This window comes from Montipora foliosa, chromosome 4 (genome assembly GCF_036669935.1).
Source record: "Montipora foliosa isolate CH-2021 chromosome 4, ASM3666993v2, whole genome shotgun sequence".
NCBI lineage: Eukaryota > Metazoa > Cnidaria > Anthozoa > Scleractinia > Acroporidae > Montipora > Montipora foliosa.
Window position 1 is genome coordinate 15,354,000 of NC_090872.1, and position 14,831 is coordinate 15,368,830.

The following is a 14,831-nucleotide window of genomic DNA, read 5'->3' on the forward strand; positions in this document are numbered from 1 at the left end:
GGACCACGGAGTTCCCGGTGTTGTCGCAACCTCGTTCCCAGGGTCTCTATCTTCCAGGGGACAGGAAGATAAGGAACCCTGGGACCGAGGTTGAACAATATTCTGAGGTATATTTGAAGGCATCTAGTCCACATTAGCAGAAAATTTGATACATATAGATGCTATATCATCATTCAGGAACGTACTTCTTTTCCCTGTTAGATTCTTTTTGTTGGAGATTCCACTAACCGCGGTATCATGTACTACCTCATGGAGAAGGTATCAGTTTATCAATAATAGACCAATTTCGATATATTAAAATTCAGTCGAAAACAAAAGGCATCATCTCGAGGCTCTGGGGAATAAACTCATACAAATCCTTATATTTATTCCCCAGAGCCTCGTGATGATGTCTTTTGTTTAGGACTGAATTTTAATATATCGAAATTGGTCTATTGCATGTTCTCTTCTACAGCAAAACATTTCAGTGAATGATTTAAAGCATGCCTAATGTGTTTATACAATGTGTTGCACAAAACTGTTAAGGTTTTCGCTTAAACTCTTCCATGCATGTCAATACAAGTGCACAAGGTGTCTTCTCAAGCTCAAAGCTACAATAGCTCAATTACTTCATGTTTTACTTTGTTTAGGATTCTGGTTAAGGTCATGGTTAGTGGAGGTTCACTTTGTGACGCCTTCACCAGGTTACGTGAATCTCTTGCATTATGAAGGTGTATTGGACAACCCTCGTTAAATTGGCGTTGAAGCCTATTAACTATATGAGATTTTGGACTTTTGATTCCTAGCGGCGTTGCGTTTTAGAACGTAGAATAGACGGACGGCTAGACTAGTTAAAAACGGTTTCGTTGAGCGGAATGATTGATCGAGAAAAATTCTTTCTTTTAGTTTATCATGTTTATCTTTTTTGTCGAATTGACCATTTTATAGTTATAGCTAAATTACCTGGCCTAAGAATGGAAACGAGACTGCCGGTGACCCTGTTTTGATACAAACCTTTGTGTCTAGACTAATCTTCTAGCGCTGAAGCACTAATTTGGGACACTGTAAATTGACATTAACAAATCAACGCAAATGAAATCAAATTTTGGTTTTTTAGGAGATGGGAAAACCGGAGTACCCGGGGAATTTAGACCACTCGGTGCAGAGTAGAGAACCAACAAACTCAACCCACAGATAACGCCGAATCTGGGAATCAAACCCGGGCCACATTGGTGGGAGGCGAGTGCTTTCACCACTGCGCCATCCCTGCGCCCCAAAGGTTAATGTAGACTAATTACAATTACAACAACACAATTTACATGATAAAGTCAGTGAGGTCTGTATCACCAGCAGCCTCTCAGTCATTCATCGAATGGCTTATTGTTCTCTGATGTTCACTCAATTTTAGCTCAACGGTTCATTAAGAAAATGGGAAAAGACACATACGATGAAAATCTACAGTGATGAGTTGAATGGCGGTCGTACATCTGTTAGCTTTGCATACTACCCTCAGTTCTGGTTGCCACAAAACAAGAGACCTGCATTTGTCAAAGCTCTTTATCAGCTTGTTGCAAGGTAAACTAAGTTTTCAATTGGTCGAAGCGAAAAATAACACACTACTCTTTACTTATTTATCCACCCATATTTTGAATAAGCATTGTTTTTCTTTTCACTTGGGACCATTGTAAATCCCAAAAGAAACAGGAAACAATTCTTATTCAAATTTGGGTGGACAAAAAAAAAAAGAATATTTTGGTATTTTCCGCTTAGGCCAATTGGAAATAGGAATAAAAATAGACAGAGAGACGCAAACATGCGCAGTTGAGGATGTCAATGATGAGTATAAGCGTACTAGGACGTAAGTTGCCGCAAAGCACTCTAGCTGAGAATGATCTCAACTATAAAAGGGTACCATATAAATTAGGTGATTCTTTAGCATTTCATTGCGCATGGTTACTGCGCATGAATTCTTGAGTCAATAGCGCGCGTATTCGGGAACACAAAATGGTTCCTCGCTATCACGCACACGAGCTGAAAATTGTTGTGGTCAGTCAGTTCTTTTACATGGCTTGTGCCTGTGTGTCATATGACAAAACATTGAATTGACCTTTGCGGAGTTCTGTCCCTGTAGTTGGCTGCTGGGTCTTAAATGAGCTCATAGTTGCGAAAACAAGAACAAGGACAAAGAAGATGAGAAATCTGTAAATGAATATCATGTCCGACTAACTGGTAATCTGTACCTGTGCTCCACACGGCAACTCCTGTTTCAGCAAAACTTTTCATCCTTTTTATTAAGGTTTCTTCCCTTGGAAAATAACAGTAACACCATTCTAGTTGTTGGTGGAGTGCAGTGGGTGGGCGTTCATCACATAACAGAGACTAACATGGCATTGACAAGGTAAAGTATTTTATCCCAAACTTAAATTGTCTTTCTTGTTAGCAGTCTGCGCGGTTGTTTCAAATAGCGATGCAATTGAAAGTTTGGAGAGCATTACAACGTTTGAAAAGCACAAGAATGCGCCTCGTGTAATTTCTTTCAAGGTTCTTCGTCGAACTCAATACTGAGTTATGCATCTATTAAAGCCCGAAGGGGGGGGGGATTATTTTTGGTCGAAATCGCCACCGTGGGGCCCCAAAATTTGGTCAAATTCGATCAAATATCTCCACCTTTGGGAAGTTGTATCCCTGTTCTACAGGCGCTCGTAATCTTAAGAGAGGCAATCTCCTAGTCAATGGATAGAAAATATTTAATAGCATTCCAACGCTTGATTCTCTGACGAAAAGCGAGTCGATATTATCAACAATCCACACAATCCCCACAAAGTAAGGTGTTCCACCAATTTATATTGAAAATGAGTAGTGAGAAATAGTGTTTTTGTATAAATATAAAAACAAGAGGTTACCTCTATTAAAAACAGCCGTCTTTCAGGCTTGAGGCGCGTTACTTCAATCCAAGATGGCCAGCGCACAGACGAGCACATGGGACCATGTGACTTAGTCCCATTCCCCCAGGCAAAAGAAGAAAACATCTCCACCCTTGTACCCAAATTCTTAGTCAAATTCCCGAGGGTGGGGAAGGCAATAGAGGTCAAATGCCCCACATATGCCCGCGGTTCCCCCTCGGGCTTAACATTGATAGATGCATTACTCGTAAGGCGTAAATCAATAATTCTGTATAAAATTGTTTGCAAACTGCCCTAGGCATTTTCCCCTTGATTTGTATCTGAAGACAAACGTTTCATTTTATGTTATGAACATTGTTTTGTCCTCTACATTGGGAATTACTGAAATGGGTCTATATCTGACCATTCTGTAAAAAAAACAATAAATAACTACTTATCGTATTCGTATGTACAACTAACCTCAACCTCACTCTTAACACCTAGCCATTTCTTAACTTCCTAAATTTCTCAATCTGAGTGTAATTTGTAATTGGTCGAAAATTCAACTACGTTGAGTCTAGTTTTTGACGAAAGGCTTGGTTACTAACTAAGCGTGGCATTGACCGTTCACGAAAAGGAAGTAGACCTTGTCGTGTCGCGCCCCCGAGATTGCAATTAAGGGTGGTTGGCAGGGTTAGCTTGTTTGTGTTGACCGCGTGCTTTGATATTCAGCCTCGGTTTGAATGGCATCAAGGTCATTGTTAAGAGCCTGGGATCTGGATTCCACTTACCCGTACCCGGACTTCCTCGTCACGATTTGGTGAGTAGGAATAACGACCACTTACCAGTCTATCAACATTTAGTACAGTATATACTGATCTTGACGACCAAGGATATTTGAATTTTACCTCAAATCAAGATAATAACCCGTAAGTTGTATTCGTATGGTTGACTGGACTTAGCCCGGAGGCCTGTCTCTCGAAAGTCCCGCAACTTTTCGGGCCCTCTCTTTGTATCTTAAGAACGGAGAGGTATTAAGTCCTCAAACTTCACAATCATTTTGCCTTTTGTTATCTTGAAAACTTAGGGTTGGTGTTATCAGCTTATCAAAACAAGCAAATGGCGGTTTGATAAATGGGTTTTCGGGGCCGAAACGTGCATCTGAAAATCTTTACTTTAATTACCGGTAGTATTTCCGTCGGGTAACAGAACTTATAAGCGAATAAGATGCATCAAGATCACTGATTCTTTGAAGTTTTTTTTTAATACGGTTTTTTTTAAAGACGACTGCCGATTGCCATACGAAATGGCTTGTTTTTAAAATTTTACGTTTACATGGTTAGACTTCTTGCAGACGAATGTGATTAAGAGAAATTTAAAGAATTGGATGCAGACACGGGAGACTGCGACGATGGAAGCAGCGCCCCAGTTACCTTGCCACTTATTTGTATTCATTTTTTTCCAGCAACCCCTAATCCAGTTGAATAGTGCAGTTTTAAGTTCTCCATGACCGCTGAATAAAAACACTGATGGCGCATTTTTTACAGGGTTAGCCTCCATCTGAGGTGAATATAGTCACATACCGGTAGGAAGGTGCCTGAAATTTGAAACTAAACCACGCGCCAAAACGGACAAAAATACGTCCTTAATATAATATATAGTACTTCCTTAATATGTATAAAACTTCTCCGAAATATATGTAATACTTCCTAAATATATGTGAGACTTCTTCTTGATATGTAAAACTTCTTTCATGTAGATACAACAAGATGTGGAAATACCCAACTTGTTCCCAGGTAAACGCAATATCTTGCAAATACGTAAGACGTTCGTTGAACATTTATACAACTCGAGGCACACATACAAAACTTGCTTCAAATATTTGACTTCATTCACACAAATAAGACTTAAATGTGAAACTTGGAGCAACATTTTGACCACCTCCGCGCGGAGCATACATACAAATATAAAACTTCTTATCGGTTAGATTGTTGATAACCGATACTGGGATTGTATTTCGTGTAAGACCACTTACATATAGTCTCCGGGCCCCTGGGAAAAATGATGGTGGCGTTTAGAGGAACTAACGGTGATTGCCATCTTGAAGAGACGATTTTGCGGTTGCCCTCTCACCTTATAGAGATGGAAAAACAATCTGGTTATTTAAGTGCGTCGACAAAGGAGCGAAGACATCGAAATCAAATATCAAAAGAGCATCGACAAGAACAAACTTCAGAAGTTCAAGGAAGGTAGGTACTGACCAAGGCCACAAAAAAATACGCTGAAGAAATCAGAAGAACGAGTGAAACAATTCAAGGCAAAGCTAACACGCAGAAACAGCAGGAGTTGTGTTACGCCTGTCAATATTTTAAAATTCATTAATTGTTTCCAGAGAGTTCTCAGTCCTGTTCCGTGTTAAAGAGCATATCGATCTGCTAAGAAACGCAGAAAAAAGGCTAACGAAGCCTTTAAAGAGCCGGCTATCTCACGCGGTGGCCTCATGGTTAGTGTGCTCGACTCCGGATCGAGTGGTCCGGGTTCGGGCCATGGCCGGGGACATTGTGTTGTGTTCTTGGGCAAGACACTTTACTCTCACGGTGCCTCTCTCCACCCAGGTGTATAAATGGGTACCGACGGAATGCTGGGGGTAACCCTGCGATGGACTGGCATCCCATCCAGGGTGGAGTAACAAAAAGACTCCTAGTCGCTTCATGCCACAGAAACCGGGATAAGCTCCGGCTCTGATGGGCCACTTGGCTCGCAAACAGACTTTTACTTTTCTTATCTCACTGATACATGGCACACGGTAATTACAGGCGTTCAAAAACAAAATGATCCCTGGCCCGGGCTCAAACTTTTGAAAGCAGAAAATCACTCTCTTCTGCCACCGATAAAGCTATCGTCGAGACTACAATTAAACTGGCGCAAAAGTCACATTCACCTTACTGCTGAGAAGATCAACACCAAGAAACTTAAGATATTATTTTTCAGACGAACTGTATTCTTGGAAGAAAACATATAACGCAGGAGTATAGAGAGATCCACATCTAAAGTATCATGGAAGAAAAACCATTGCGAAATGAAATCTTACAGCGTGACCGAAAAGCAAGCGACAACGCATCATGGACACATAATTGAGATGTACTTGTTTGTGTCTGATTTCTGTTAAATCGGGCTGGAAAATTTGCAGGGTTAGAGTTGGCAGAACAGAAACGTGACTGGTTGATGATGAAGGCGACTGAGATCTCCAACAGGATTGCAAGTCTTGTAAAACGTCTTCCGCTTGTCTTCGTTTATTCCCGCCATTCTCCGCCATGATTGATAATTTAGCGGCAAACGCTGTTTCCCTGTAGCCCGGACACTATCTGTAAGCGGTCTTACACGAAGTACTACCCAGCTGCTTACACGCGTATATGTATATGTATACTCCGCGCGGAGCTGGTCAAAATGTTGCTCCAAGTTTCAGTCATATTTAAGACAAGTCCTAGTTGTGTGAATGAAGGCAAATATTTGAAGAAAGCTTTGTATGTGTGCCTCAAGTCGTATAAATGTTCAAAAAAGTCTCATATATTTGCAAGATGTTGTGTTTATTTCGGAACCGAGTTGGATATTTCCACATCTATAGTTGTAGCTATATGAAACAAGTTTTACATATATTAATTATGATATTAATTATTACTATATATATATATATATATCTATCTATCTATCTATCTATCTATATCTATATCTATATATAATAGTTAATATATGTAAAACTTTATATATATATATATTATATTCACATTTGATCAACCATAACAAACCATCTATGCAAGATATCTCTTGGGGAATCCTCCACAGGAACATCCACGACATCCGCACGCGTAAAATCATTGAAGCGCTAGAAATCCGCAAGCATGAGAACGTCATGAATGGTTGCAATGGACGAGCTCTAAATCTAGATTAATGAGCCTTGACTTTCCACTATTGTACTAAGTTTTTTACATAAACCAATCTTGTACTTATAATCTTCATTCACTGACGAAGCTCTAAACGGCGAAACGTTTGAAGTATTAAACCGATTAGAAACATATATGCCTCAAGAAGTTATTTCCTTATTACATATATATATACATATACATATACATATACATATATATAGATATATATATATAAGGAAGTATTTTTGTCCGTTTTAACAGGCCTTATTCACGATAGCCGCCATGTTGGTTTTCAAATTGTCATGCAAATTAGCCATGTGTTATGCTGGGGGGCAAACATTGGAAAAAAGGCAAATTGCGGAAAATCGGCTCGTCGAAATATTGAAATAACATTGCTAAAAGTACATTTCAGAATTAAGAATTAAGTACCTTTTATAATAATTTTATATCTTTTGATTGCCTTTGACATTTTGACTTTCTACTTCGTTATCTGCTTATTTTTCAATAAAAAAAACATAGAAGAAACTTGTGTAATCATTCTGTTTTACTACTTAGGTGAGAAACATTCAATGAACGTGAAACAAATCATCTGTGTGGCTAAGATGTTCGTTATAACCACTAGATCTCGAACTTGTGTTGTTTGCCCCCTCAAAAGTGTGTAGCTAATTTGCATGATAATAGCAGATCCAACATGGCGGCCATCGTGAATAAGGTCTATTGGCGCGTAGTACTAAACAATAGACAGAGTAGTAAACAAGTCATCTCGCTGGAATTTGTGAATATATTCACTTCAGATTGAGGCTAACCCTGTAAAAATGCATCCTCAGTGTTTTAATTCAGCGGTCATGGAGAACTTGAAACTGGACTATTTTGGGGGATTATTTGCAAAAGAGCAATGGACATCCAGTTCAGCAGAAACTTGGCTTAGGGGGGAGGAGACGACTTGAACGGTTTTATGCCCAGAAAAGTGACTTCGGGAGTTCTCTTTTACGGTAGTTGGAAGGAATGTGATTTTTTTTTTTCAGGTAGGGCAACAGAAAATAGCGGAACGAAACCAATTAGTTATCAACGCTTCCAAGTTGTGCGGTTATCAAGTTGTGGACACTTTAGGCATGACTATATCAAGATACAAGGATTTCCTGATGGGAAACTGTGGGTGTCATTTTCACAAGGTGATGCTGTTATGCTGCTGCAACTATTTTATGATTCTGTGGACTTGCTTTGAAATTCTGAATTGTGATTTGCTTTGTAGGTGGTCGACATGAGGTCGTTCATAAGAGAAGAGGATGAAATGTCTTCGCCATTGCTGGACAACTCGGACAAAGATACAGATCATCTACCACGATATCACGTGATTGGGCCGATCAACAGTGTCTACTCCGAACTGGTGATCAGTAGAATGTGCAGTTAACATGAAAGTGAACTCGATATAGCTAACGCACATTGTTGGGTTTAAGTTAAGTTAAGGGTGGTTGACTAAATGATGGATCACACCCAATTAGCGAATGGAAGAGAGAGTAAATTTGTCGGATGACTCAGTACTAATCTCCAGAACTGGTACACCACACCTTATGAATATGGTGTCATAGAGAGCCATTAGAAATGTTAAAAACAAATTGCGATTTTGAGACGTCATTACCACATTACATTGACGGCTAGTTGGGAGAAAATATATTCCGTATTGGGCGGAGTCGCGAAGCGACGGAGCCCAATACGGAATATATAAAATATATAAAACTGTAAACTAATCAACCCGCGCCTGATCGAAATTTCAATTCTTTCTACCTGCGAAACGTATTTGTTTGCGTACGTCAGCAACCCAATTCAGTGCAACGACGTCAATTTCAACATTAGAACCAATCACAGGCCGCAAAAGTGAGACGGCAATGACACGAAATATTGACGGCTCGCGCATAGGCAAAACTATAAGAAGATCGCGATACTGGTTTAGATTGTTTCAAATGGTGTTGTGGGCATGACTTTCTCACCATTGCGTTTTGGTAACTCTAAAAAGATGTATCTTCGGCAAATTCTCCACTTTCTCAAATCCCATAATACACCTCTTTTACCTCACAAAAAATTTGCATAGACATCATAAATTTTGTGCCACGAATATAATACAAGTTACCATCAGCGAAAAACATTTCGGGAGATTTTTGTACGTTCAATCTGAGTTCGATTTTTTTATCGTACTTTTGGTCGTACAAGGAAAATCACAAAATCGAAAGTGACATCGATTTTAGCGGCCGCCTGTGATCAAGTTACCTTGCGTGTTTAATATACTGACGACTCACGAAGCAAAGGATGCTTCTGTGACAAAATGACGGCAAGATACCGGGTTTTTGTTAGTTTACTTTTTTTCTTTCAAGTTTTAATAAAGTTCGACAAGATACATGTGCGAATTTAACACAAAGATCTCAATCGTTGATGTTAGCCCAGGTGTCAGCTGAAGTTAAGCTCCTCCGAATGAGGTTAGTACTTGAATGGGGGCCCGCTGCGAAGTCCCCGTTACGGACATCAGTAATTCTTTTTTTTAAAACTTGATTTCATTTTTTATTTTGTTTGGCCGTTGAAAGCTATTTTCTTATTTTCTTTCTACGTCAAAACGGCTGAACAAACCGGTTCCCAAGAAATATTAGAGTATTCGTGCTATGCAAAATACTCCTAATGAAGTATTCGTTCTGTGCAAAATACCGTAATGTTCACAGCGGAACACACAAGTATAAGTACGAAGCAAGATCTAGAAGAAACGTAGAAAATTCTCCTTACCTTCAAGGCTTGTCTTTCTCAAAGAAAAAACATCTGTCCACTTTATCGAATATTTTAATACTGTGTCAATCATGGCCGGCGGAAAGATTCCACAAGAAATAATTGGTTTCCTTCTCACAACAGAGCTGTGTCGCGGTGGCTGAGTGGTCTAACGCGCGCACATGATCGCAAAGCGCAGGGAAAGTATATGGTTTCTAAATGGGGTACGGAAGTTCGGATATACTGAAGGTTATAAAGGTAGATTCACCCGATCGGAGCTTAATTCAATATCCGTGGGGTATGCACATTTGTGACTACCAACAAAAAAAGTAAAATTTGCCACCAGCCCGGTTTTAAGACGTGGTATGCCTTCGGCATTCCACGTAAAAATGCCATTATTAGAGCAGGTTACATGTTTTTTGCTTTTCGCATGTGGTTACTGAAGAAGGAATCTTGAAATCAAGGTGTGAAAAAAAGGAACTATACTGCTTACACGGCCTATTGATGCCGTGAACATTTGATTCTCACTATCGACTCTCACTATTGTATATAAGAATAGTTTTTTTTAATCTTATTAGCAGTTAGCATATTTTATTTATATTATTAGCCCATAGTTACTTCCAATTAGTAGTCTATAGTCATCTTACATTATTAGTATTAGTATATTTATATTTTATATTGTCACTATTTAGGGAATTTGTTGTAATGCGCATTTGAGAACTTTAAGTTGATACTTGCGCAATATAAATGAATAAAGTTAAAGTTAAAGTTAACTATTTGCCATGCCAAAGGGTAATTTGTTCAAAAATTCCACATTCTTTACTCGACGCCGGTAACAGTTGAACATTGTTCTTATGTCTAAGGAGACATTTCCGACTGCCGTGTATGAAAATCAGTTCTGCTTGCTGCCTTCGTGTGCGCTTACGCCCTATGCAAAAAGCCCAGAAACTTCAAGGGACTAACAATTGCAAAACCCGCACTGATCCCCTCGTTGTCTTCAAAAGTAAGACTGCAATTTCCTATCATAAACCCTTGCCATAGCTCATCCTTTTCCCAATTTAAAAATATTTAAAGGCCACTGACCTACCTATCTATTTTCAAAACTGGCTTTGTTCATGGCCAGAATGTTTTGAGGAGGGAGTGTTTTTGTTTTTTGAAGGACTCTTAGGGAAATGGAAAAATGGAAAATGTGGAAAGGGCTTTAAAAGCAGGGTTGATTTTTGACTGAAAACGAGAGGAAAGAATGGGCTACGGTTTTCTCCCTCTGTTATTGCAATTTAAATCATAAACTCGGTTCACCTTATAATTCTTCAACATTGTGCATTCCTCTTCTAGTTTGTAATTGATTCATGTGAAATGATGTGAACGACGCTTCCTCACAACAAATCGAGACACGGTAGAAAATCGAGTCTTTCTCTAATCAGGGACAGTCTTGTGTTCAAACCTCTTACGGTCTGTTCGTTCAATTATTTATTTGATGGAGGCTAAGGGGGTATTTACATGAGACCGGAACGAATTCAGACCGGCATGAGTTCGTATCGACCTCCCTTGATTTCTTTCTATGCGTTTTGATGAGACCGGCTGGAAAATGAAGTTAGGCTGGTCGTCATGGTTGCTGGACCGAGACGGGAAACTCTCGTACCGGTGTGAGGTCGCACCGGTTTCATGTAAATAACATTATACATCAGACTCACTATGAAAAATCTGATTGGTCGAGAGCATTCAATCAATTCACAATAGCTTATGAACTTGACATGATAAATGTAATATCTGCTGCAGATATTACGTTCAACGTCTGCCTGGTTACTAAGCCCCTTGGATTGTTCTCCTCAGAAACAAAATGGCTGAACGCTTCGCTTCTGTTTCTGAGGATGAATTATTTGAAAAATGTATAATAAAACAATCATTGAATTCGGTTTTCCCATGATATCATGAATTATCAAAACCTCGTGTCTGTGTTATCTGCCTCAGCCTTCGGCTTCGGCAGATAACACAGACCTCGGTTTTGATAATTCATGATATCATGCTCAACCTCATCCAATAATTGTTTAATAATATTTATGTCAGACCGGGTCCAGAAATTTCAAGCCTGTATGTTTTTGGGTCAGCCATATATGTGTAAGACAAAATATATCATTTCATCCCGAAACCAGGCACCAAGCATTTCGTCCCAGTTTATGTAAACCGGTCTGAGTTCGTCCCGGTAAATAACCCCCAACTTGGCCAACTAATCTGAAACTCCTGCAAAATACCGCAAACGTCTGTCTAAGTAACTTACGTCATTACGTATGATGCCAATATGACCTTAAAAGGTGAAAGAACATCATTAATGTTGCTCTTGAGGCAGAATTTAACAACTTTGCCCTAATTTGCACTCGCCAAGGAAGTAAAAAGGATTGGGGAACAATCTTTATGCTATATTTATAAGTTTAAATCTTCGACGTGACGAAAATAACTAAACGATTTCCATGCCGAAAGCAGTTCATCGAAGTACGAGCGTAGTTGGAAAAAAAAAATCGTTTTAGTTGGACTTTCTTTTCCTGTCGTCATACCTACTACTCTTCCTCTACCTTCTTCACGGCATTAAGGAACTTTGTTACTCTCAAGTAAAAGAAAGCGTACAAGCAATATATTAACTGTGTAGCAAACGGCTACTTATGACCGAAGAGGACAGCCGTGACTTACGTGCGACTAACACAAGTTCGCAAACATTTATTTTTGAGTCCTCAGCCGGTATGACAACAGAAAAAACGTTGCTGGTGCCAAAATTAAAGGGTAATATGACGCTTTCAAAGCTCTGTAATTGCAATTTGCGTAAACGTGCTCCGAATAAAAATGGGTAGTTACCAGCTGCTGTTCTAGGGAGCCGGGGGCCGACGAAAAGGTGAAAATCGAATCGCAACCAGATAAACATGAAGCTGCAAAAATAAAAAAGTAATAAAATTTTAAAAGACATTATGATAACTATAATTACTGACCAAAAATATTTAAAATCTTTTATACTCGTCCATCTAACGTGTAAAATTGATAATGACGGCCCTTACATTTTGTCCTTACATACATACATATTTATTAATCCTTTGAGTGAGGGACACTAACAGTTTGTTGGCGAGAAATACGAAACCCGGATTTTCAGTATCCGTATTTTCATGCTATCAATCACCCTTTAATGTATTTGCTGCAAAATCCGCCAAGCCATCGAGATTAGGAACGTCTTCAAATGAAATCGGTTGTAAAAGAAAGTATGCAACCCAATCAGTCTCTTGCTTACGCGATGTTAAGCAGAGATAAAGGAAAACAAGTTGTAATATTTCCGTTCAAGAGACAAAAGGATCTCTTAATGTCTTTCTTTATGTTGCCTAGGCATTTTTAATCCGGCTTTATTTTCAAGTACAGATAACTGAATAAAACAGATTCTGGAAACATTAAATTCTCAACAAAATGCCCCAAGTCTCTTTTGTACAGTTACCTTCCTTCCGTCTTAAGTATGAAGGGTCATGGTAAAACGTATTTGTTCACAAAAATTCAGTAGATTTTGACATGGACGAAGAACGTCTAACAGACAGCTTTCAAGGAAGAAAATCTAGCTCAAATTTTTGCTGTTTTCGCACACATAAAACGTATCCTCTTGCCATCAACATCTTAATAACTAACTAAATGGCCCCTGAAAAAAAAAACCTTTGAAGGTCGTTAACGTATTCAAGTTTGCGTTTCACTGTTACCTCTGGGAAATTTAATGTTGTCAAAAAATAAACACTTTTTATGCAAAAAGATCCGTTTCATCTGCGTTTGAGGCATTCTCTTTCTAGAAAGACTGTATTTTCATCGTAACAGTTTCCTCAATCAATAATTGCGCCCCAGAAGCGCGTCAAAGTCAACGTAAGTACAGTAAAGATTATTTATTATATCTTGATATTTTTGGAGCAGAGTTGGTTCTTGACCTGGGCATGATATTTATAAAAAACACCTGCTAGAAACTCAGAATGTTGCTTCATGCTGAAAGCAGTTTTTTTAATTTTTTTGCAGACTGTTTGCTTAAAAACAATAATCAGGCAAAGAAACCGAAAACTTATTTTGTTTTGCTGAAGTCTCATTTCAGAAAAAATTCTGACGGTCGAAATAAAGGGCTTTGTATGGGAAGATATTGGGAAGCGTACCTGGTGATCGATGGCGACAATTTGCACCTGAATGTTCTGCCCAGTGTCAACCAATGGACGCTTATTTTTGTACCAAGCGCTCTGAATTTCATGTAAAAAAATGAGGCGAATTTGTTACTTGAAACCTGCACATGTAAGCTAACGATGCCGATAACATTGCCACCCAGTCTGAGAAAATTTATTCGTGTGGAGTACTAACTCTTGGTAATTGTTAATGCCGCAGTGGCTCAGTACAAGCATTCTCGGGTTCAGAGTTTTGTTAAATGTCCACGCCAGTGCTGTCCAAAGTCATTCCTTGGACACAGACTGGAGATTTCCCATGAAATTCAAGTAGGCTAGTTCAGTTAAAGAGACTAAGTTACTGCTTCCAAATCTTCCAGGGTAAACTTTATTCCTCAAGTTGTGGGGATTTTAGGTAGTTTCTCTTCCTTTAATTTTATTGTTTATTCCTTTTTTTTTTTTTTTTTGCTTATTCCTATGATATTAAGTAAAATACTTCAAGAGTGCAACCTTGCATTCCAACATAATCAAATGCACTGATCTTAAAATTAATTTTCAAATTTTGTTTTGTGGTAAGAAGTGAAAACCAGCCGGAGTCGACAAACCACAAAACAGGAAACTTTCAAGCCAAATCACGTTTCTTCATGTACATTCTCTTCATTGCAAAAAATGGTTTCACGCCTGCAATCGACATTTGTCGACACTTCTTATTCGAAAGAACACAACATCTTTAGATAAAAAAAAAAAGTAGATTCGAGATGCACCGATGTATGTGCTTAGTTGTCGATGCTCCGATTATTAGAAAGAGATTCATGTGTAAGCGACTAGGCCTGCTCATATGGATGGGCGAACACCTGATAACTTAGCATTTTCCAGGCTTCCAGATAGTGCTGGGAAAGAGAAAAAAAATGCCCACTCGCTTTTCCCACGCAGTTGTTTTTCGTTCGTTTCTATCTAGGAGCCTGGAACAGGCTTCTGATAACTTAATTTGAATTTCAAAGTTGTTAAAAAACAATGTCAGGTGTACACTACACGTGCTAAGATTATTAAAGAACAGTCCGAGAACATTATTCTGACAAAAATGTTGAACACACGTCACAGTCTAGCATGCATGACATGATGGTTGGACAAACAGGAAAAAG

The 14,831-nt window shown here is 38.9% G+C and overlaps 1 protein-coding gene across 2 annotated transcripts in view; it reads left to right on the top strand.

The window, feature by feature from the left end:
- Positions 1–10,304, top strand: part of LOC137999999 (cadherin-like and PC-esterase domain-containing protein 1) — a 36,297-nt gene extending 25,993 nt beyond the window's left edge. Inside the window, exons 17-22 of one of the 2 annotated variants that reach the window (XM_068846080.1) lie at positions 202–258; positions 1,388–1,554; positions 2,276–2,377; positions 3,594–3,681; positions 7,810–7,956; positions 8,037–10,304. In XM_068846080.1, the coding sequence (XP_068702181.1) occupies positions 202–258; positions 1,388–1,554; positions 2,276–2,377; positions 3,594–3,681; positions 7,810–7,956; positions 8,037–8,195 (720 nt within the window). In that variant the 3' untranslated portion in view covers positions 8,196–10,304. The remainder of the gene's footprint in view (positions 1–201; positions 259–1,387; positions 1,555–2,275; positions 2,378–3,593; positions 3,682–7,809; positions 7,957–8,036) is intronic. The other variant, XM_068846078.1, reaches the window with a different exon arrangement.
- The last annotated feature ends 4,527 nt before the right edge of the window (positions 10,305–14,831 follow it).